The sequence below is a fragment of the Myxocyprinus asiaticus genome, chromosome 38 (assembly GCF_019703515.2).
Source record: "Myxocyprinus asiaticus isolate MX2 ecotype Aquarium Trade chromosome 38, UBuf_Myxa_2, whole genome shotgun sequence".
In the NCBI taxonomy this organism is placed as follows: Eukaryota; Metazoa; Chordata; class Actinopteri; order Cypriniformes; family Catostomidae; genus Myxocyprinus; species Myxocyprinus asiaticus.
This window is the reverse complement of record NC_059381.1, coordinates 8,671,845-8,698,053: the sequence shown is the minus strand read 5'-3', so window position 1 is coordinate 8,698,053 and position 26,209 is coordinate 8,671,845. Positions and strand designations below refer to the sequence as shown.

The window sequence follows — 26,209 nt, the reverse complement described above, 5'->3', positions numbered from 1 at the left end:
AAATCCTTACTAAACTCCTATACCTCTAACAGGTGGCAGATGGAATGGGACGAATGTAAAAACAATAAGCTTTATGAAGTAAATCCTAGTATAACCAAATAATCTTTTCTTTAACTTTAAAAATAGACATGATCAAATTGTGTATATACTAGGTGTCGAATAGGTCATTCAAGACTGACACATGGGTTTTTATTAAAAGGTGAAGAACGTCCGCCATGTCTTCCCTGCCAGACTTTACTGACTTTTTAACACATTTTATTGGATTGCACTGTTTTTAGTACTATTAGACAAAGGTTTTATTCAGAAACAAACTTAACAGATATTTAAAAAATGTATCACCTAAAAATATTTGAGAGTTTCTGTCTAACATAAATCTAAAATACTTATTTAATTTTTTTTTTATTTTTATATTTAATCTGTTCTCGACATGTGGATAGCCTTGTTGCTGACATGGCGCTAAAAATAAATAAATAATAGATCTACAGTGTGTTTGTGAGGAAGCAGTGGTGATTAATTGGACGATTATGATTGTGTTATGTCATACCACTCAACAAATCCAAAATTTGCTGAATTAGGTCCTAGTTCACACAAAAGCTTCTGTTATTAATCCAACCTCATGTTATTCCAAACTCATATGACTTTCATTCTTCCGTGGAAGAAAAATGCAACGTAAGTAAATGGTGAATGAGGCTTTCAATCCCTAACAATCCCTATAAGAAGATATTTTGGATCATTGGAAGAAAGAAAGTCATAGAGGTTTCGAACAACATGAGGGTCTCATGACAGAATTTCATATTTGGGTGAACTATCTCTATAAAATTTGCAAAGTACTCGTTGTTTGCTTTACAAATTGCAAATATGTTGTGTGACATTGTGGCCCATGTTTTCCCTTTTGGTACTGACTTTTGCATTTACTGATATTTTAGACTATTAATTTTCCTGCTTTGTCCATTATGATACTAATATCCTTACCACCAGATTTGCTTTTTGCAACTTTATAGGGTTATGCAGATGTCGTGGGAAACGCAGAGTCATTTTGGTGTTATGTATGAGCTGAGCTCTCTGCTGTGTGGTTGATGTTGGCCAACAGGCTGCAATCAAAGCGCTCAGAGCTGCACATACCCACAGAGCAACATGCCATCCTTGTTCAACATCAGCTACTGACATTACAACAAATGGCCTAAAGGGAGACACTTGCTTATGCATACAGATAACATACAGATCTATTTTAAAACAAAACAGATGAACAGTTGACACATAGTATAACACACACACACACACACACACAAAAAAAAACTTTGCAAATAAGACTACTTAACTATTTATATAAGTATGATTGGTCATTTTTGTGTATTTTATCTTGATTTTTGTCACATTGATTTTGATGAACCAAAGTTTTTAAAACAAGCCATTTGATTGATCTTAATAATTTAATTGGCAAAGCATATTTTATGTCATTATTTTAAATGTCTTACTAAAATTATTTTCTATCACACCATAAAATAGATTTATAGTTTCCCTAAAATGGTATCCGAAGGCTTATATTGGCCAATATCTTACGATAATCAACAGAAATGTAGAGAAGATATTGGTAATAATCTGTGAATGGTGTCACACCAAATGACACAAAGAGACCTGGACTTGCGAAATCTTGACCTTATGTCCTTTAGAGATCTTATGGACCTAGTTAAGCAAATATTGCTTTAGCACAAAGGTAACATATAGTGTGACATTTACCATATAGTGAAATGTTACCTATTTCTATGACAAAAATGTATTTAACATCAGTTAGCCCCTAATTATGCATGCACATTCAAATTTATTGTGCTGTTAAAAAGCATGTTTGTATATTATAAACACTAAGATTAAATTGAATTATCTTGTCTTTATATGCTTAAGATATATATGCAATAAGATCAAGAATTATTTCAGGCTAAAAGCAATGTGACAGATGATCAACAGCTCCTTAAAGCTGTATTTTGTAATTTCTGTACCACTAGTGTCTTTAAAAGATTCTCAAACATAATGTGCCTAATTCATGAAACATGAGCAGAAACATATTTGTGTGTAAATGCATTATGTAATGTCTTCCATTGAATTGAATGGGAAAATGTATGCAAGAATATTTTTTCTAACGATTTGCACACCATGTGTTCTGCTCGTGTTTCATGAATAAAGCCTTATGACTTCAAACAGGTCTCAACATACACTCACTGAGCACTTTATTATGAAGACCTGTACACCTACTTATTCATGTAATTATCTAATCAGCCAATCATGTGGCAGCAGTGCAGTGCATACAATTGTTCCGATACGGCTCAGGAACTTTAGTTAATGTTCACATCAACCATCAGCATGGGGAAAAAATGTGATCTTAGTGATTTCGACAGTGGCGTGATTGTTGTTGCCAGACGGCTGGTTTCAGTATTTCTGTAACTGCTGATCTCCTGGCATTTTCACGCACAACAGTCTTTAGAGTTTAGTCAGAATGGTGCAAAAAACAAAAACGCTTTAGAGAGGTCAATGGAAAATGGTCAGACTGGTTCAAGATGACAGAAAGGCTAAGGTAACTCGGATAACCACTCTGTACAATTGTAGTGAGCAGCATAGCATCTCAGAATGCACATCGAACCTTGAGGTGGACATGCTACAACAGCAGAAGACCACAGTGGCACTTTATTAGGACCATAGTGTTCCTAATAAAGTGCTCAGTTCAGGGGCGGATGGGAAGATAAATCAGCCCTGGATTTTACATAGAAATCGGCCCAAAATTTGTTGTGGGGTGTAGGGGTTGTCCCCGTCCTTTTCTGCATATCGCGGCACAGTTTTGCGGCCCGTTCGGCATAACGCAGCGGCCCGTTTCAGCTTATCGCCACCTGTTCATCCCCGTTTCGTGGCTGGCCCACCGGGAAAAGTCCCGGTTCTCCCTATGGCCAGTGAGTGTATATTCCCCCGTCTTCTGTTGGTCTAACAAAACAGGTTTTCCCGCCCCAAACTATTGCAATTGGTTGAGCCGATTTTGCTCTTCGGGCTGGTCAGGTTTTTTAAACATATTGTGCAAAAAAAAATGTTTTTGTCACAAAGTCACAGTGTTGACACTTTTGTGGGATTCAGCCAATGGCTACTTATTGTTGTCTTTGCACATTCAGCTGGGATCAGAGAAAGTATTTAAGCATTTTACTATCCTCCCAGAATAGATAGAAGATCTCAGATTCTCTTAGACTGACCTGTGGGTTAGAAATTTAGTTGCTTATGGACTTTTCTCTGTGTTAGGGTATTTTAAGCATCATTAAGTGTATTGATCTACAGTGGTTTGTGTGCTCAGTTAGTGGTGCACTATTGGTCTCAATAGCTACAGGAACATGTGTTCCAACAGCATGCCGTTCCAATAGCACACACAACTATTTCTGTATGTCTGTGTTTGCTTGCACATCTGTAGGTGTGTATATTTGTGGATTCAGCAGATTCACAGTAGTCATTGCTGCTAGTATTAGTTATTTAAACCACTGAGTATGTGAGATGGTATTTTTGTACCCTAGGTAGTGTCAGAGATGGACTGTCATTTTTCTCAGCTGTTGGCTTCATCCCAAATGCTGCTTAAATGCAAGTTCCCTGGCACTGCCTGAGCTTCAGCTGGTATTTGTTATTACATTTTAGTTGTGTTTTGGTTATGCTTTGTCGGTGTGGCTTAGTAGTTAAAGATCCGGGGTGTTACCTGAAAGTTGTCAGTTCGAATACAGTAAGCAGCATGTCATGAGTTAGATCCATTGTGCCCTTGTGTCCACATGGTTGGCCTGAACACTTCGCATAAGAGGTTCTTACATGTTCTGGGTGTGATCAGAGGCTTGATCAAAATATTACTGTGTGGCCATTGTCTAATCATTGCGCAAGGATAATATACATCATGAGCTGTCCACACATGTGTAACAAGAGTTCTATATTTTACCAACTCTAAAGGTCTTTCCAAAACCTAGGGAGCTGCCTACCTAGACAGCATTGTTAGGCATATTTAGTCCTGACATGAAGGCTATTCTAAAAGATAAACAGCAACATTATGCTGCCTTATAAGATAGCTAGTGTTAGCCAAATTCTAGAAGCCATTCCAGAATCAGTGTTGGGGACACTACTTTGTAACTGTAGCTATCTAAGCTCCAAGCTACTTATAATTTAAAGTAGTTAAACTACAGGCAAGCCAAGTAGTAAGCTACATTATAAATTATTAACAAAAAGTAGCTAACTGTTTGAAGCTGTTTAAAGAATAAAATATTTTTTAAATACATAACAATCAGTAGGTTGACAACATTAAATGAAACATTTATACTAAATGATACAAATTTTTCTTTTCAAAATAAAAGGCAACGTTCCCAGGGGCTCAAGTGAATTAGTGAATCATTTATGTGAATTAATTCATTTACATGAACCACCTGAGTGAACTGACTCACTAAAATTATTTGGAGCTAAATATAAGTGAATCGTTTATTTTAACCGGTTCATTTAGATTAACTGCCCGAATAAACTGTTTCACCTAAATGATTTGGATTTCCCAGTATTACAAATGAGAGAGAGAGAGGACGATTTAGGTAAGCGCATTTGAAATCCCTCGCAGCATTTGCATTTGGAAATTTGGAAATTGGAGCTAATTACTGGAAAAGTTACACTATTGTGAAAATAGCTGAGCTGCTGTCAGGCTACTGAAAAACTGTGTTCATGTGCACAGTGGCGCTCCTTTTAGTTAGATATTCCCAACATTGTCCAGAATGGATTGCAGCAATTTTCAGATTTCACATAAATATTCACTATAAATGTACTGATATTTAATTCAGTGCTTACATTTACTGATAAAAATAGTTCAATATAATGAAAAATTATCTGTTTTACCCAGTATTTGTATGTGCTGTTTATTTCATCAAGACATTAGCTTAGCAACATGCTAACATCAAACTCAGTCAGCTGTGAGTCAAGTCTGTGCACTTCAAGTGAGGAGCTCTATTTGTGTGGTGCATATGCTGCCTATGTAGGTTGTCACTTAGGGTCTATATAAGTTCTTTGGAACAGAACTTAAAATTCTGATGACATACAGTCCTTATTGTAACAACATGTTTGCATGAGGCGTTATGCTTGAATAAGCAGACAGACAGCAAACTGGCTGTTGGATAGGAATTCAAGTCAACAAATCTCGTGAAGATTGTACACTGCTAAATATAGACAGCATTACTTAACAGGATATTTGCTGTACCTTTAGTATATTCAAAGTCAGTAATCCTTAATATTTAGAGAGACTGAGAAGGTAAAAGCAGAAAAAGATGGCTAGAGATGAAGATGAAATGATGATGTCAGATTTGGTGTCTCGGGTGTAACATAATTGATTCAGTAATGTGCTGACTCAATCAAATCATACCTGAATAGATATTTCTTCATCAGTGCCTCACCCTGTGATTCAATAATCTAGGATTTCTTCATAATAATGAATTTCTTTAGATCTGTGACATCAGCCGACATACTTCTATGGGTGTGTTGGAGTTGTGTATGTAAAAAAGTGTTTTTGTGTGTCTATATTCATGACATTTCTTTTTGTATATTTTGGGCTATGTTTGTGTGGATATCTGGGGCTCTTTCGTTGGCAAAATTTTCTGTTGTTTATGACCTCTTAGAGCTCAAAAGTCATGAGTGAAAGTAAATCTATTACCAGAATCATATTAATATACATCTTAAATCTATCTGCCGCAATTTACAGAATCTGAATGGAAGCACATTTGCTATCCTAACTACTGAATGCACGATTATATGGCAAGTTGCATTTTATTATTAGCATTTAGTATTATTATGTACAAACCTTCACTGCCTCTGAAATTGCGTACTGTCAGTGTATGTACTGTATTTGACGTACTTCTCAGCCGGTAAAACAGTACATTCTTTAGGTGTGCATGCGAGTAGTATGAATAGATTCTGGACTGACTTCTTCCAGGGACGTGGGTACTGACCCGTGACCCGAATATACTGTATGATGTCATAACAACTGTGAAAACAAAACTACTCTGGTTTTGTTAAACACCATTTAAGCACAAGGAACAACTTTCTTGGTATACAGTGTGCTGTATGGCACTTACAGTTGAAAAGAGCCGTCCAACTCGTGGTTCTCCGCAACATCTCCTCCGCTCCTGAGGGATTATCGGAACATAAAATGTCAAGCCGATCCGTACTTCAGAATCTCACCGGAAACAGTAGGCTGTCTAGGTATTTCTCGCTTACTGTTTATGAATACTGAGGATTCGGACAGACTAATACAATGGCATACTGTTTTTGACATACTATATAGTAGGGAAGTATGGATATTCGGATGCAGCACTTTTTATGTTAGCTTGACGAAGCCAACGTACTGTTAGGGGTGGGTAAAAATATAGATTATCCAATGCATAGCACTCTTTGTTTGAATTATCTCGATATCGATTCCTAAATAACAAGATCGAACTTTCATGCGTGCCCCTCCTCTACAATGAGAGAAAACCTCTCACATTAGCAACCAATTTTTTTTCTATGTGTCTAAAATGTATATTGGCAACTGGCTGATAAATGTTTACATTTCACTCACCAGTGATTCTGTAGTATAGTGAGTATTCAGCAGAGAGGTCCTTTCACTGCGTGTTAAGAGTAAAAGTTTTATCGTGTAATGCGTATCCAAAGACGAGATCCACGCGACTCATTTGACATTGAATAAAGTCTCTTTTAATACCCTTTCTGTTGTTTACAGTCAGAAGTTGATCAAAATAAAAAAGAAAAATGTAATTCTAATCACGTGTAGGACAGATAAGATAAAGCCGTTTGAGTCTCTCTCGTTTACATGCGCTCATTTACAGACACTCTTTACAGAAATGCTGTCTGTCTTAGAGAGACAGTACCAGTTTTTAAACACTTGTTCAACTAATCAATGTAAATACTTGTAAATTATACAAATTATGTAATTAAACAATAAACATGTAACAAAAAAATAATATGAAATATCATATTTACTGATTGAAAACATGGATTTGTTCATTTTTAAAAAGCTAAAATGTGACCAAATGATAAAACTAATAAAATATAATTATTAAAAATAATATTTTCATAGAATTTCCCCTGTATAATTAAGAGCATTAGCTGGGGAGAGAATTTATTTAATATGTAAGCAAAAGGCAGTGCTGGTCCTACCTATTTGGCACCCTAGGTGAGACCCTCCAGTCAACCCCCCCCCCCCCCCCCCGCCTGATAAAAATGATCAAGTAGTGCTGTATTAACACAAAAAATTACTACTGAAACATAATTAATTACATCACAAATAGGTATAAACTCAATCAGCAAAACATTAATAAAAACAATGTTGGGAAGAAATATACAAATGCATGTTATGGCTTCTTAAGCAAAAGGGACATTATAACTAAAATATACCCATATAAATCGATATTGTATTGTTTTGAATCGAGAGCTTGTGAATTGGAATCGAATCAGGAAATCTCTATCAATATCCAGCCCTAGTACTATTTTACAAATCTTGTTTAGGGTTTTTTTAAGTTCCAGAAACAAAGACCAAAATTTGTAGCAATAACTCCTCCTAGAGCCTTCAAGCTACATCCGCCAAACTCAGCACATACCTTCAGAATGTTCTGGAATAGTGAGCTATGTATTTTCTAAGTGATCGGACTTACGGTTTTTGTACAGCAGATGATAAAAAATAGGAAAAATCCACTGATATACAGTGCATCCGGAAAGTATTCACAGCGCTTCACTTTTTCCACATTTTGTTAAGTTACAGCCTTATTCCAAAATGGATTAAATTCATTATTTTCCTCAAAATTCTACAAACAATACCCCATAATGACAATGTGAAAGAAGTTTGTTTGAAATCTTTGCAAATGTATTAAAAATAAAAAACGAAAAAAAAAATCACATGTACATAAGTATTCACAGCCTTTGCCATGACACTCAAAATTGAGCTCAGGTGCATCCTGTTTCCATCCTGTGATCATCCTTGAGATGTTTCTACAACTTGATTGGAGTCCACCTGTGGTAAATTCAGTTGATTGGACATGATTTGGAAAGGCACACACCTGTCTACATAAGGTCCCACAGTTAACAGTGCATGTCAGAGCACAAACCAAGCCATGAAGTCCAAAGAATTGTCTGTAGACCTCCGAGACAGGATTGTATCGAGGCTCAGATCTGGGGAAGGGTACAGAAAAATGTCTGCAGCATTGAAGGTCCCAATGAGCACAGTGGCCTCCATCATCTGTAAATGGAAGAAGTTTGGAACCACCAGGACTCTTCCTAGAGCTGGCCGCCCGGCCAAACTGCGCAATCAGGGGAGAAGGGCCTTAGTCAGGGAGGTGACCGAGAACCCGATGGTCACTCTGACAGAGCTCCAGCATTTCTCTGTGGAGAGAGGAGAACCTTCCAGAAGAACAACCATCTCTGCAGCACTCCACCAATCAGGCCTGTATGGTAGAGTGGCCAGACGGAAGCCACTCCTCAATAAAAGGCACATGACAGCCCACCTGGAGTTTGCCAAAAGGCACCTGAAGGACTCTCAGACCATGAGAAACAAAATTCTCTGGTCTGATGAAACAAAGATTGAACTCTTTGGCCTGAATGGCAAGCATCATGTCTGGAGGAAACCAGGCACCGCTCATCACCTGGCCAATACCATCCCTACAGTGAAGCATGTTTGTGGCAGCATCATGCTGTGGGGATGTTTTTCAGTGGCAGGAACTGGAAGACTAGTCAGGATCGAGGGAAAGATGAATGCAGCAATGTACAGAGACATCCTTGATGAAAACCTGCTCCAGAGCGCTCTGGACCTTAGACTGGGGCAAAGGTTCATCTACAACGACCCTATGCACACAGCCAAGATAACAAAGGAGTGGCTACAGGACAACTCTGTGAATGTCCTTGAGTCGCCCAGCCAGAGCCCAGACTTGAACCCGATTGAACATCTCTGGAGAGATCTGAAAATGGCTGTGCACCGACGCTCCCCATCCAACCTGATGGAGCTTGAGAGGTCCTGCAAAGAAGAATGGGAGAAACTGCCCAAAAATAGGTGTGCCAAGCTTGTAGCATCATACTCAAAAAGACTTGAGGCTGTAATTGGTGCCAAAGGTGCTTCAACAAAGTATTGAGCAAAGGCTGTGAATACTTATGTACATGTGATTTTTTTTTTATTTTTTATTTTTTTATGTTTTTTTTTTTAATACATTTGCAAAGATTTCAAACAAACTTCTTTCACATTGTCATTATGGGGTATTGTTTGTAGAATTTTGAGGAAAATAATTAACTTAATAAATTTTGGAATAAGGCCGTAACATAACAAAATGTGGAAAAAGTGAAGCGCTGTGAATACTTTCCGGATGCACTGTATGTATAGAACTGGATTGCTCCTGATGTCATATCAGTGAAACCACTGTGCCGCCATACTGCTATGCCCAATTTACCTATTGACTTAATAGGAAATCATCTCATTTCAGCAAGTAAACCTTAGTCATTCAATCAATGATTTTATATCTGAAATCTGCATGTACATCCCTACAACGCAAACGTCCTACACATGTAATTATTTATTTAAAGTCTGGAATTTTTCCTGTTTCTTGAAAACCAGAGCAAGATATGTGTATCTATATCATATAGTATCCACCACAAACTTCATCAGTGAACAGATCAACTGAATGTAAACAAGTTCACTGAAACTGAGGTAAGATACAAACAGACATTTTCAGACTTATTTATTGTGATAATCAAAGTGTTTGTTCAGAGTTTTATGTTTTTATCAAAAAGTGCATTGTTCTCGTGGTCACTTGAATAAGATCACTTGCGCAGCAGGTGCTGAGATTGAGGGAGACACGCAAAGTAAAGCTGGTTAAAATTAAACTGATTTGGGTTAGACTGGAGGACAATGAAGCACTTCAATGTGAAAACAAGCAAATCCCAGGCATTTAAGGTGATTTAGAAATCCCGGTCTTTTTTAAAGCCCCTTTCGAGGGTAAGGACGTATTATCACCCTAAACAAGCAGATATTACAGCTTTTCCTACTTGCATTACAACTTGTGGACAGTTTTCCCACTTCCTTTGGTGATTGTTGTGCTGTAATGATAGACTGAACAGCTCTCAAAACTTAAAATGTAAACAAACCCACACAAGGTCTTTAATGAGCTTTAAAGGTGCTGTAAGCTTTTTTTTTTTTTTTTCTCCATGGAAAGGTATTAAAATTGTACTACTCCCTGAAAGATATTAATGAAATAAGTGTCCTGTGATATCTCTCACCGGTCTCTGTGACAGCTTTAGACTCTTCAAACAGCAAACAGAAATGTGAAATTTAAAACAGAAAATAGAAATGTACTTCCTGTCAATAATTTTTTGTGTTCTCTTAGTATTGTAGTTGCAGCGAATTACTGTGTCTTAATTGCATTTTTATGCCATGTTGCTCATAACAGTTGTCATACATTTGGTATCTTTGGAGTGCGTGGCTCCAGCGGCTCAGCTTGTGGGATTTCTACAAACGTTTATCTCTCTCTCTCTCTCTCTCTCTCTCTCTCCACCTCTCTATCTATCTGTATGTCTATCTAGCTAGTTGGCTGTTCGTCTTATTATAATGTCTAAATAACCATCAAACTTCAAACATCAAACTTTTAAAACTAGTTTAAACTTTCAGACAAGGCTTTGTCAAGCCATCAAAGTTTGTCTTGACAAACTTCACCTGTCTAGTTAGAATTATGTTGTAGTAATCCTAATTTTTTAAGTCACTTAAAAATAAAAGCGTTTGCTAAATGCATAAATGTCAAAGCAAGTGGCACCAAACGGAGTTGCAAAAATAACTTTCCAACGATTTCTTTCTTTCTTTTTTTTTTTTTTTTACATTTTGAGTAAATATTGTGTAAAATAAGTATTAATTGAATTTCCAAAGTGGTTGCTTATCAATTACACTGCTTCCATGATAAATCTGATGTTCTGAATTGTTCTTTGGCCTCAAAATCTCTAGAACCATGATTGATTCATATGTCTTAAGAACATGTTAATCCATTCAGATTGTCAGTTCTAAGCCTGCAGAACTAGAATTGCATGTCACTGTCACCTCTCAACCTCTGTATGTGGGTGGGGCTCAGTTTTGATGACAGACTCATTTATTAACAGAGAATGGTTACTAAGAAACACACTTGTTTAATCGCTCTATTTCTTGTCCTGCTGAAGCATGCTTCATACGTTCACATCTGTACTCAAACCATCCTAGAGTACCCAATTCTCAGATAAGCGAGGTATAACACAAAGCAGATGGATGAAACCTGGTTGTTTTAGTCATTCTGTGCAAACGGCAGCACTTCAGTATCAGTTGCGTTTGGAAATTGGTTATTTTTTGTTTGCCTTATTTGGTTAATGTCAAAGGTTCCTCCCTGCAGAAGTGGCTTTGTGGAATGTAGCTGCATTCCAGCATGCATATGACAACAAACAGAGATATCTGGGTGTTTAACTTCAAGTGTTTTTTTGCTTTGCGATAAGTGCTTTTGGGTTGCGATGCACACCTCAAAATCCCTACCCAGCATGACAGATTTTGCTGTCAAAGAAGTGTGAACTTTGTCACTGGGGCGAAACGTTTTTAATAACACGAGATTGTACGAGCATTTCAGTTGCCCAAAATGTACCATGGTATTACCGTACACTTTGGGAAAACTATGGTAAAACCATGCTATGAGTTCTGTCTGAACAGCCCCTTGAGTGGGCAAAAAGCCTGTTTCTTTATTGACGTCATTCAAAAGTGGCTATGTATTCCAACAAATACATTTTTTGCAAGCAACATATAAATCGCAAATATTTCATTATATTATAGTGGATGTTTTACCAGTGCCTGATTTTTGGAGGGCTCTTAAAAGCATGAAAATGGGTCGAATTTGGAATGTATACTTCCATACTACTTTTATGATTTCTGCCATGCAAAAGCATAAAGAGTAGTATGGGTAGAAGGCCATTCTGAACTAAGCTATTGACTTATTTACCCCTGTCTGCTGCCCTTCATGGAACAGCTCAGTATAGTCACTAGTAAAACTAGTTGTAAGGACATCAATGCATGGGAATGCTAACATATAACTCTCTCCAGGTATTATAGCACTCATTTGTTCTGAGGGATTTTCATTATGGTGAATCATTAGACATCCATCTATTGGGTGATTGTTGTTTTTATAATGTGCTCATTGTTTTTACCATTGATAAACTCTGCATGTGTGACTATGCTTGATGTTAGCACAGTCATACACCAGAGGGCGCTGTTCTTATAAATGTTGGGCTGAGTAACGCTGTGATCGGATTATTAGTCATATTGGCATCCTGTCTGAAAAAACAAACCAGCTTTGCCTTTTGTTTTACCAGTAGGAGTGTATATGAAGGTAGTGAGTCAAAGCATGCAGTGGCATATGCTATGTAACCATGCTGTGTTTCTCTTATATAAGCACTGGCCCATGCACAATTCTGCAGCACATCTGTGCTTCCGTTTGAAGCAAGACTCATGAGTCACCCAGTTGTTTTTATGCTCTCTAAATGTATTTCTCTTTTTCTGGGTTTTCAAACTGGGGGCCACAAAGAGTGCCAGGGGTCATACACTCAAGTGTATAAATCCGTATCTTCAGAAGCGATATGATGGTCTGTGTGATAAACAGATCAATATTGAAGTAATTTGTAACTATAAATCTCCACTTTCACTTTCACATTCTTCATGCATATCACCACCCATTGGTCAGTGCTGGTCAAAGGTGGAGATTTATAGTAAAAAAAAAGGACTTAAATATTGATCTGTTTCTCACCCACACCTGTCAGATCACTTCAGAAGACAGATTTAACTGCTGGAGTCATATGAATTACTTTTATGCTGCCTTTATGTGCTTTTTGGACCTTCATTTCTGGCCACCTTTTACTTGCATTGACCTACAGAGCTGATATATTCTTTTAAAAATCTTTGTTTGTGTTCAGCAGAAGAAAGAAAGTCATACACATCTGGGATGGCATGAGAGTGAGTAAATGATGAGAGAATTTTTATTTTTGGGTGAACAATCCCGTTAATACAAAAATAATATTTTCCAGAAAATAAAAAAGCCTTTTATTTTTGGCTTTAGTACAATGATCAATAAAAGCCAATAATTTAATTTTGGTAACAGTTTGTTGTCTTTTTAATATCATGCTTATTTTTCACACACAGTATAAATGGATCTGTGTAAATGAAAAAATATAGTTGCCTTTATATTTTAGGAACGGGGTCCTTCACAGTTAAGGGGATTATTATATTTAGGGGTCCTTTATGGCATTAAATAAAAAAAAAAAATAAAAAAAAAACTCTGTATTTAATCATTCTCTCTTGCTTTCTTGCGCTCTCTCTCTCTCTCTCTCTCTCTCTCTCTCACACACACACACACACACACACACACACACACACACACACACACACACGTTCCCTTCCTCCTGTTCTTTTTCCATGCCCTGGGTGTGGTTTGATGCTTATGTGTTGCTCTTTCTCTTTTTGTGTTTATAGTTATGTTGTGCAGTACAGATTCCTTAGTTGTGAGTGTGCAGTATATGGCACACCCTGCCTGACAGGCATGCACTAAAAGGTTTGTCCCTGTCCTGCCTCTTTAACTGTCTAGTCCTCACAGGACACTGTACAACTGCTTTTCAGTTTAGACCTACCCTAACCCCCTCAAACCAATGTAGTTGTCCAGTCTTTCAAACCCATAACCACCACCCCAAGTCTAGCTTCCTGTGTCATATGGAAAGAGTCAGTGTTTATTTTTCCTGGCTTGCAGTACAAGTGGGCGGGAGTGTGCCATCTCAGCCAATCAGAACTCTTATACAGTGCATCATGGATTGGGAGACTTTCATCAGTACAGATATTTTCATCTGGCTAAAGTGGGTGGAGTTTGAGGCTTCAGTCTTCAGTGCTGGGTGTGTTTCTGTTAGTATATGTGTATATGTGTGTGAGGGATATATTTTGTATGTTTCAGACCAAGGGGATTTAAAGTGACTCTCATTAGACTGTATTCTTGAATTTACGTGCGCAAGTGAAACAGGACACTCATTCATTTTTGTTACAGATGGTAAGTATTTCAGTTCTTGGTTTTCTGTGTGTGGTTTCCTGCCAGTATACATGCCTATTGCTGATTGTGCCAACTGTGCTGCAACTGTTACAATGCGTTTGGCACAAATGCTTTTTTATTGCCATCTTTGCAAAGTTTGAAAAGGCCTGAGTTTGTTACCGATAAAGCATCTGAACATGGTCTAGTTTTTCAAACTAATTCAAAATGTACTTTATCGGAAGCAATAGGACATATTGTGTACAAAGTTTGTTGTTTTTATAGTGGTTTACAGTGTTTTAAAAGCCATTTTACTTATAAGAACCGCTTTAATTAGGGACTTTATGAAATGTGGTTCTTGAAAAGTGGTTCTAAGCCATTTGTCAATGTCAAAGCGAGAGCAGAGGTCTGTCAGCATGCTCATGTGTTTTAGATGTTTGTCACTACCTCAGTATGCCATTTTTACATGTTGTAAGCCATCTTGATTGAAGCTGATGGCACGAGGTAATATTTCATGTTTGGAAGCATAGATGGGTAATTAATTCATTTCGTAATGCAAGAGGGACATTACACCCTGTCTGATTGGTTACAGATTCTGGTTGAAGGTACAAGCCAGATGAAATCTAGCATAGACTCGTTTTCTTGGCTCAGTGTACTCTGATGCCATCATGAACGAATTGGATATGTTGGGCTATTTTGGAATCCTGCATGCTCACTTTTATAAAATACAGTCAAATATGCACAAACATGAAAAGGAAGTGATATTATTTATGTTGAACCACTTCAAATCATTTTAAATATGAACACAAAATAGATTAAACAAATCAATTCCATTGGATTGGACTGGAGTCTACTACAATACACCATTCATGATTATAGTGTACCTATATTTTGCTGCTAGATATTTAGTGCATACTTGGAGTCCATACTTGAATGCTTGCAAGCAGCAACTTGAACTCTAAAAAAGACATTTTCCGCTGTCAGGATGTTGCCTCATATAGATCTCTGTAGAGTTAGGAGCTTTATATAAAGCAACCTATATATTAGTTATTAGAAGTTAAAATTTATTATAGACATGCAAATTCATCAAATTCGTATAAATCACTTCTTTAGTCCCAGAATGACAGCTATGACTTCACTAGTTATTCTTGAAACATGATCGGTCCAGTATCAATACTAATCAACTAATCCTCTCATTATACTAGTAAAACCTGTCTATTTTGAAACCCCAGTGGTAACGTCATACCGCCATTTTATTTTCGTTGTCATAATATACAAATGCTGTCGTCATAGCATTACTAATAGCATTAGATTACCTAATGGCAGGTCTTAAACAATCATTTTAACTTAGAAGCCTTCTGCTGTGCAATGGATTCTCTTTCTGTACCCACAGAGGGTTTATATGCTTTTGTGGTGATATGGGTGGAGACGCGCATTAGTCATGATTTTTTTTAAAGAATAGAATCAGAGATATAGAAAGGAATTGCTTCATTGAGAAAAAGAAAATACATATAAAAATTAAAGTCCTTGGTCCTTAACTAATTAAAAATCTGTGCTACTGGTCCGACCAGGCAAGCAGAAAAAATCCTTACTGTTCTTGCTGTGTAGTTTTTCCTATTGAGATGTTAGAACCAGTGCCAGTGTAGCTTTGTTCTGCTTGTTATTCCTATATTTACAAATCACCAATGGTTGTGCTTAAAGGGTGTGTCCAGAGATTCCACCTGTGGATCTACCAAATATGCTTCTTAAGTGAACTAGAACAGGGCAGTGGCCCAGAGGCTCAAACAGGTTGGAGAGGACATGAATGGTTTTTACCTCACCCTTGTTGTCATTGGCACTTTCACTGGTGCCTGCTGTGCATCTGTAATCATCAACTGGGTGTCCCCGACTAGTCATGGACACTAACGGATGAAATGTTATGGTTCAAAAATTGGCCATTGAAAAACTCATATCGGTCCACCACTGAATATTTAAATCTGAATAATGGGGGGCAACATGTCTATTGTGGTTACGGCCCTGGGTTTATCCATCTGTGATAGACTTTTCATCAGGAATGTTAACATGATATGAGGTGTGCCACATGTCATTGTGTACACGTAAGAGAATAATCAGTAAGTGGTTGAACTCACACAGCATTGAGACATTTAGGCTTGTACTTGGGTGTTAACATTATCTGTGTCAATGACATCAGCAAAACCCTCCCAAGGCATCTTATAATAATGGGAAGGGGAAAGCTGTCATTAAACATTGAAGACTGCAGAGGTCATGCTGACCGGTCAGAGCACTACCAAGAAACCCATTTGAACAGAAACTGATTCTGCTGAATCCCATGTTATTTAGTTAGAAGAGCATGCAGTCATCTTGGGTCATGTATGGGTATTTCAATGAGATCTGTTGTATGAGAAATGTCTCTTTGTAGTTTTAATGACTCGGCAATCAATGTCCAATCAAGTGGTACCTGCCCTTTGTTTACCCTCAATGCATTGTGTTTTTGTGACTGTCAATCATGCATAATGTTAACCCGACTAAAAGGGAGGTATCTACATAGGTGGTTTCTTAACAATTATCTCTTCACCCAAAAATCCAATAAAAATATGCACACATTAGCCTTAGAGGAACTTTTCTATTGGTTTCCACCTCCTTTGAATGTTTTGTTGTTGAATGGGATGGGTTGTCATCTCACCCAAGCATTTTACAAATGTGTTGTGCTATGTTTTTAGACTTTTTTTTAGGTTGTCTACATTTTAACAGCCAGTGCTTTTATTAATGCTATTTGACATATTTATCTTTATTTTGTAGCACAAGGAATAAGGGTCATTTCGTGTCAACTCAACCAGAAGTCCCAGCTCAAAATGTTGTTTTCGATCATTTTTTTTTTTACTAGTGAAAGATAAACATACATGATGATGAAAACCAAAATATTAAATGTCATGGATCAATATTTACTGAGTAAACCGCTGTTAACCTTAGAAATGTGGCAGCGTCATTATTTAAATTTTTTACACAGAGATAGGTAGGTATATTACTAAAATCAGTTGACCTCAGCACCCCTTGTTCCATTATATGCAGATTTACCTTTATGAAATCCCCAAATTGGATATAATTTTGGTATTGTGCTAACTAACAGACACGTGTCGCTTATTCTAATTAATAGTGTATTTTTGGACTCTCGAAAATTGAGATTTTGTCATTGTTTTTATGTGAATAAATAAAGGTACATTTCTAGTTTCAACATTATTTGTACTTCAGACCTTAGTTTTGTTGACCAAGAAAAACCATGAGACCCACATTTGGTTTTTGACCTTTGAAAATGGGTCAAATGTAACAATTTACAGATGGAGACACATTGAGAGCCCCATATCTCTGGGATTAATCCATGTATAGGGCCTTAGAAATGAAGATATCTGAAGAAAAGTTTTTCTGAACCAGAACCAGAATCTAAAAGGACATTAAGATCTTTAATATTTCTGAAATTATAGGTGTTTCCAGAGTAATCATATTTTTATACTCCACCATAATTCAACAAGGTTTTTAATCATTTTTCTACCTATCTCTGTGTAAAAATATAATAATAACGCTGCCACATTTCTGAGTTTATTTGTTTTTCTGTAGTTTTCTCCAAAATCATAGGCGAAAATCATATTGACCTCCTTTTACAAAATAATGGATTACAACGTAAATATTGATCCATGGCATTTCATATTTGGGCGTTCATCATCATTTATGTTTATCTGTCTTTAGAAAAAATTATTAACAAAATAAAAAAATTCAGCCTGGGAAGTTTTTGAAATTTGGTTCATTTGACATGGAATTGCTCATAAGATGTTGAGCACTGATCTGCACTGTAGGCCTAGCTGTAGCTTTTGTGTTTGGGTCAGATTTGTCAAAATGTAGCTAAGTGTCCTGGAATGCTTCTGATACTTCTGATTCAAATGCTTCAGTGGCGTATTAAGAGCGGCTTTTAGGGCAGTGCTGAGTTATTGGCTCTGGTGGGAATGCAGATCAATTTTGGTCTTGCGGCTCGAGGTCCAAGGCTACTGTCCCCAGCTGGCCAATTGATAGCCCTGGCTCACACTGGCCCGATGGTGGAAAAGAAGCTAATGTACCATGATTACCTGTCAATTGGTGCTTCAAAATATACCTGATTGGATAGAGTGTGCTATTATACATTGGGTGGACCTCAAGGCAAACTGAAAAACAATGCAAGGAAACCAGATGAAATCATTAACGGTAACTACCGAGAATATCTAAGGCTGATCACTTGACTGTGGGCAGGGTATTAATTTGCAAAGTCTCAATTGAAGCAGTGGGTCTGCATTACAAGCAATTCTCCAGTCCCTACATCTCATCATCAGCAATCCACCCTCTTTTTCTCTATATCTTTCTGTACATAACATAAACCAGCTGAACTTGTCAGAACACTTCAAGGAACTTTGAAGCAATAAATCAACATGCTACTGGGTGCTGCTTGATGCTTCGTTCAAACTTGCTGTGTAAACGAGAAATGCAGAAAAACTAGAGGACAACACAAAAATCCTGATACAGTGTTTCTCCAGAGATTTTTTTCAGCAGTGGTGCTGTTGTGCGAATTTACACTTAACCTCGTATTTACCCGCGTTGGTGGAGGAATATCTTAAAGCAACCTTAGAATCATTATAGATGGGTTATTCATGTTTGCCTTGTCATGTGTGTTCATTTACTGGGAGCTTTTGACACTTGAAGGGCCCATAGCTGTGGTAATAACTGTCAAATGAAATGAAATGCCTCAACATAGAAAATTACTTGCACTATTTTTATTAAACATAAATACAAATAGATAATATAAATCGGGTGCGATTCTAGGATTTCAATCTTGGGGGGGCTCAGCCTCCAATGTCACTATAAAATGTATTGTATCTCACTCTGTTGCATACATCATTTAAGCTAGCCAGCTAATATTCATTCATAATATTTTCATTTTCTATAATAAACATATATAAAAGTTTACTAAAAATAACTGAAATAGCTTGAAGAATACAGACAAAGCATATTGTAACTGTGTATTTATTGGCAGGTTGATTCATCTGTCCTAATCATACCTTTTTATTCTCAATTTATTAACAAAAATTATAGAACATGAATAAATATTTTTGACAATTTCTATAGTTTAAATTTATCAAACACCACAAAAACCTATTACTACAATGAAAGACATACGTTCATAAATGAAACATCACTACTGCGCTCAGTGTAAAAATCACACAGGTGACTGGGGCTAGCAAAAATTATGTAATGTATCTTGTGTATATCTGGTGTAGTTGTGTAGTGTAAGGGCCAAAACACAGGGCAAGAAATTGGAAGGTTGCTGGTTAAAGCCCACAATTGTGCAATTGAGCAAAGCACTTAACCTCAGGTTTCTCAGTTTGGATCATCCTTATAATAAGTGTGCTGTTAGACACTTTGAATAAAAGCATCTGCTTTACATCTGTGTTTAAAGGTTCTGTGATAACCAAAAGCATTGAAGACTTAGACCACATAGCATTACTGGTTAGTAATAGTGCTGCTTGAGATGGTGGTTTTTTGCTGGTTAAAGTTCTTAGCTTGTAATCCAGAGGAACCCTGAAAGGTTCAAATCATGAACTGGAGAGTTACTGAACTCCCCTGTCCTTAAGAAATGCTCGTAACCCCTGATTGCATCAGGGACTACCCTTAAACTAAGTGCACTGTAAGTCATTTTGGGTTAATAACTTCTTCTGAATTTCAACCCCTTATGCAATATAATGGCCTTTTTATAGAATATTTTATTGTGAATGCTGAGCATTCGTATTGATCTGTTAATCAGACATTATCTTTCAAACTGTGCAGCATCTGAATAGAGATCAGCCCAACGGGTACGTTTTAGTTCTCAGTGTTGGGGAGTAACTAGTGACGCTAATGACGCTTCGAGTTATTTATTAAATTATGGTATTTTCAAGTTGTATTTGTGGTATTTAGTCTAAATTGATTAGTTTAATGTTGCCACCTTAATTGTGATCCTCGTTAGTTTTATATCAGATAAATACTGCTCTCATTGAAAATAATAAAAATAAATAAATATATTAAATTACACTACCCAATTTATTTAATTATTTATTTTAAATGGTAATTTTTTTTAATATATATATTTTTTTATTTATTGTAGAATATTTTAGTATATTTTATTAAGTTATTTAATTAAAAATAACAAATAGCTTCAACTTAGTTGGCTACTTTTTATTAGTAGTATAGTTAACTACTTTTTCCAATGGGATAGCTTAACTGTAGTCACACTACTTTAAATGAGGTATATCTTATAACAACTACCATTTCAAAGTAGCTTTCCCAAGACTGGTTTCAAGATCGTCTCATGTACACACATTTGCAGTTGCCCACACATACAGTATTTTCATGTGTCACTATATTCGAAATAGCATACAACTATATAATTCTTAATATATAATACAGAAATAGTAAGAGCATGCTATTCCGAACATAGCTAAAGTTTGATGTGCAGTGCTGCTTTTGCTAGTTTACTTCTCTCTGATTCACCATGACCTCATGTTTTTGTACTAAGCTCATGATTTGCATGTGATTCTTGCTGTTTGTAATTTAGCAAGAAAGTCATCGCAAGTGATGGAATCCAATGTGCACTAATGCATTTGTGTATATTGCTAAAAGCAATGATGACGATTTCAAAAATAATGTAAATGAATTTCCTTTTTCCTAGCACTCAACTCTTTCAATGTCTGTCTCTCTCTTATTCTTTTTGCAGTCTCAGCAGGTCACACCCACCTCAGAGTCACAGGTTTCGACAGCTAAACCTGCACAATATGAGGTAAAATCCTTCAATCTTTTATTCCACAAAATGACTTATGTCCCACACCCACTTTTGCCTCATCGCATCTTTTCTGGCTGTTGATAGCCTTTTACTTTCTGGTCATTTGAAATATGTAGGAGTCTGTTTGGATGAGTTTGTTAAGGTCGTTCTGTGAGGTTACTGTGTTGTTAAGGGGTGTGGTTTAGTCTGCAAACAGAAAGAACTAGGAAAGGTTTTCTGCCTATTTAAATGAAGTGTTGCAATGCCTTTCCTTGGAAAATGTGGAAAGCTACTCCATCGCCTGCCTCCAACTCCATATTTGCAGCTTTACGTGTACAATGTCTTATTAGGGAGATCAGATGCTTTAAACTACTGTTATCTGTATATTAGCATATATTGCATTTAGTATCAATTAACATGAATTGATGATATGGAGCATGTTTCTATGTGTGTTTATCTGTGACTGAAAAATGACAACTAAAGAAACTGAGACACTTTAGTAACAATATGTGTAATCAATTGCAAATAGAGGACAGAAAGGATTCGCTGAGAGAGAGATAAATAGATAAAGGACTGTTTGTACTGTTAACTATTTCTGTGTTTAAATTGACTGTTTTTGGCTTGTTGATTGCTGTTTGTGACTGTTTGGTGCTAAACTAAAAAATGTTCTTGAATTATAATGTTTCTGATGGTTATCTGTAGCTTATGGACAGTGCAAGTTTTGAGGTGGTAGGAGGACATTGTATGTCCCACGAGAGGCGTCTGCACTGTGACTCACTTCTCTGGTTCTAATAATAGCTCAAGTTTTATTTTAATTTGCCTGTAACTGCTATGTTTGATGTAATTGTTGAATGTTTAAAGTCATTACTTATCATAACCCCAAAATGGTTAAAGGATAAAGGAATAGTTCACCCAAAAATTACATTTATGTCATTATTTACTCACCCTCATGTTGATTCAAACCCGTATGACTTCTGTTGGACACGAAAGGAGATGTTTGGCAGAATGACACCGTCAGTCACCATTCACATACATTTACTGAATTACATCATTTCATATAAAGTTGTGTTGAAGTGAATGGTGACTGAAGTTGTAATTTCAGGGTAAGTAAATAATTGCAGAATTCAAATTTTTGGGTGAACTATCCCTCTACCAGATAATTCCTTAGAAAGAAAATAAAGGGAAGTTCAGGGAAAGTGTTTTGCAAGACCTATTAAAATCGTACATCCAGTTAAAGCCATGGTCTACAGTTGCATACTCAATCCAGGCACACTGAGCCGGTGTGCTTTTTCAGGTGACAGGGGGTTTAAATCTGGCCTGCTTTGTGCCCCAATACCATCTTCTTCTCTCATCCCGTTAATTTCCTATCCACTTTCTACTGTATCTATCAACAAAAAGTTCTATAGAAGAATCTCTATAAGTGCAGTAGAGAGCAACAGTGCCTGCCTACGTTGTCAGTCATCTTGGTTCCGGAAGTATTTTACCCATTCATTTTTTCCATAGCGATTTCATAAAATCCTTCAGAAAAGAGTTCTAATCCATGAACCAAACCAACAAGCTCTGAGGTGAGTCACAACATTACAAACTTTGATTTGAAGCAAAATAGTGTTTGAAAATCAGACAAAAAGACAAAGTGACAAGACTGTGTACTTACCGTCTTTCATGAAGGAATGAACTACAAGCATTGCAAATGATGCAATCGAATTAAAAAGAATATAAAACTTGATTTAAAGTTGTTGATTATAAGTATAGAAACAATACATTTGAAGTTCATTGCAAAATATTCAGATATCTGCAAATATATTAGGGATGGGCATTTAGAGTAATTTTGTAGTCGAGTATTCTAACACATATCAAAACAAGTAATCGAGTACTTTAAATCGATTACTTCAACCTTTGAACCTGTTTTTCTTATGAAATGAGCACTATGCATAAACAACATCATCTAAATTCAAAAAGGAAAAAAACCAAAAAACATATGCACTCACACATAGAAACATACATTCCAAGTCTTCTGAAGCGTCTTCCACAGCGTCAACAAATTCATTGTGTTGTAACTGCCAGATTTAGGTGAGAGAAGAAGTTTCATTGTTGCCCATGGTATGCAAAGGCACAAAGGAAAATCTAATTGCAATATTCGAGAAGTGTTTTACAAGTCGAATATTTAAAGCTGAATGAGTACGCAATTAAACGATTACTCTTTCACATCTTAAAATTGTAAGTAGTTTAAGAGTGTATGAAGACCAACTTTTTAAAAATAAAGTTGAAACAACGCAGACTGGTTGTTTTAGCAGAAGCATATACCATCGATTAACTTCCTCTGAACTTATGGTAGGTTTATCTTAAAGGTGTTTAAGTTATCATAAAAATAAAAAAAACGTAATTATTCACCTGTGGAGAAAATGAATGGGATTTTTTTCTTCCGGAACCATACTGTTGCATTTAGTGCTCTAAATCTGTCATGTGATTGACATCCTTACATCTGCATTGCAGAAAGGACCCATGCAATCTGCCACAGCAGCCGCGGCTGTTAAACCCGGCACCACCCCTGCATCCCCAGCAGCTCCATCCGTAACTGCCTCTACTGCAGGAGCTGTGGGTGGTGGAGGGGCTGCTGGTACTGCAGCGACTAAGAAAGGACCTCCTCAGGTCACACAACAGGTAGACACCATCCGTTTGCTGCATTTAATGGACTATGGACACCCTCTTCAGTGCCTCCTTACACTTTTTCCGACATATATTACTATCACTTATGTTTCTCCTTTTATTTAACCTTTCATTCTTGGTTAACACTCTTGGTGAACACTAACAGAATACTTTAATTGATGTATGAGTTGTGTTTCTGTTATTCCTTTAACATCTGGATATCTGTATTTTCTCACATCCTTGCCATGGTCAGAAATATGGACAACTTGTTGCACAACCCTCTATGTCTAATGGAGTTTGTTGTTTTGTGGGAAAGAGGTGTTTTCTTTCTTTTTTGGTTCTACCTAACACTAAATCCAAACTTTCATGACTACCCTACCTGCATTATATCAATACTGACGACATTCATGACAATCCTGGTGGAGTTTTTCCAAGCCATGAAGCAGCTTTAAATTTAAACTATGTCCTCTGCCATTTCGAACTAAACTCCATCTGCAAACCGCCTTATTTTGGTATTTATCCATCTGTTTTACCTTATCTTTCGGGCTTGCTTCATACTCAAAGTGCTTCTTCAGTACCAACTGTAAAAGGGCTGTGGTACGACAAGTTTCTAGTCCTCACATCTGCATCATGATTGCAGGCTACAGTCTCTAAACCCACACCTCTCTTGCCGGCCAAAGATCTACCTGTGAGTTCTGGAACTGGATCTTCTGGCACAACAGGTGGATCGGTGAAGCCATCCACAGTCACTGTGAAGCCCAAAGACCCTGCACAAGAAAAGACCCAGGTATACGAAAAAAAAAAAAACATTCATATTCAAGAGGTGTTCAGTTTCTCTTGTTCTTCTGCAAACAAGACTCCATTGGCATGTTCATGCCTTCCATGATATATTCTGCTGCACCACCATCTATTGCTGCATTTCACATAGCTTGTTCACTTTAAGAGCTCTCTTTGGATGGATGATTCCACAATGTCCCATTCATCCCCCAGATTACCTCAATATCCTCTGCTTCTCACTGCAGTCCTTTTACACACCTGTGTGTGAGGAGTTGCATCATTGCACTCCTGAAAAGATAAGACCTTATCTTTTGATTCTTTCACTCTCAACTCTGGTTTTGCTTCGGCTGCTCGATTGCTCGCACTGTGACGTATTAAAGTTGGTTTTAATGAACGAACATGGTGCATGTGCTTCTGATAGAGTACAACTATTCCTTCAACCAAACTGGGACCTGCAAAGGTGGATCCAGTTGTCGGAAAGCCCTTAGCCATGGCTGGTTTACCTGGAAGTGGTGCCCAAAAGGCGATAAGTGGCCAAAAGGTATTTACAGAATGAAGAAGCACCATGTGGAGTGCATTTGCTCTTAAAACTCAAAATGACCTCACCATTCAATTTTTCCCACACATTCTCATGCTAAAAGTGTAAATGTTTTAGATTTGTCCATGAAAAGAAGCACCCAGTTTAACTTATTGTATGTTCAAAGGCCTTTTGAGAGGGAATCATTTGCAAACCATTAAATGATAACCACCAAAGTCTGAACTCATAATTTTTATGAGAGCTCATTTAGAAAGAAAACAACACAAACAGGATGCAAAGCAACAGCCCAGATATGTAACATGTTTATCACCAAAATGCATGCAAAAAAGCACTTAATTGAAAAATCCCCGTGTAATGTGCAGAGACAACTATATTTAAGCCATGCATAGGTTAATTTTCTCAAAAACTGTAAACACTGTGTCTCTGTGGCACTATAAATATTTTTTAGTTTGTTTTGAGTGCCCCGCTAAGACCCTGCCGAACAACATTACTCAACCAATGGTGTGAGTTGGGGGTGGGACTGTCTGACTGTTTGAACAACAGCAGAAGAGGGGTGTATTCAGAAAGCTGTTTTGAAAACGTTTATTTTTGCAATTCCATTCACTGGCACTAGTGGCGCAGAAATTACATACTTCAGCTTTAAAAGTACTATTTGCATACAAATATTAGATACTGAATCTTAAAGGGATAGTTCACCCAAAACTGACAATGCTGTCATCATTAATTCACTCTTTTGTTGTTCCAAACCCGTATTACTTTCTTCTGTTGAACACAAAAGATGTTAGGCAGAATGCTAGCCTCAGTCACCATTCATTTTTATTGCATTTGTTTTTCTTCCATGCAATTAAAGTGAATGGTGACTGAGGCTAAAATTCTACCAAACATCTCCTTTTGTGTTCCATGAAAGACAAAGAATCGTACAACAAGAAAAGTATTTCAGAATTTTAGTTTTTGGATGGATTGTCCCTTTAAGAGCAGATTATATGTGCACTATGTTATACATGCTAACATCCAGCTGGGATTATCAGCAATGTTTGCTGATGAGTAAATGCTTCAAAAAACATAGCCCAGATCAAAATAATCTAAATGTTTCGCCGATGTAGGTTTGCTATCTACTGTTGAAAGGTGGTAAATATTGACCGTTGTGGCTCAGATACTTTTGTCTTGCGAAAAGTGCGACAGGTTGCGAGTTCAATTTTTTTTGTAGAATTCCTGTAGCTAGACTGGTAGAGCATGCCGTTAGCAATGCCAGTGTCTTGGGTTTGATTCCCAGGGAACACACATAGTGATAAAATATATACTTTGAAAGCTCTGCATGTAGCTCTTTGGATGAAGGCATCAGTCAAATGAATAAATGCAAGTGTA

At 37.0% G+C, this 26,209-nt stretch overlaps 1 protein-coding gene across 1 annotated transcript in view; it reads left to right on the top strand.

Annotated features, from left to right (window-relative positions):
* LOC127428625 (titin-like) overlaps window positions 1–26,209 on the top strand; it is a 76,896-nt gene that overhangs the window by 9,136 nt on the left and 41,551 nt on the right. The window contains 4 exon segments of the mRNA XM_051677088.1: window positions 20,839–20,901; window positions 23,377–23,544; window positions 24,170–24,316; window positions 24,728–24,847. Coding sequence (XP_051533048.1) covers window positions 20,839–20,901; window positions 23,377–23,544; window positions 24,170–24,316; window positions 24,728–24,847 — 498 coding nt within the window.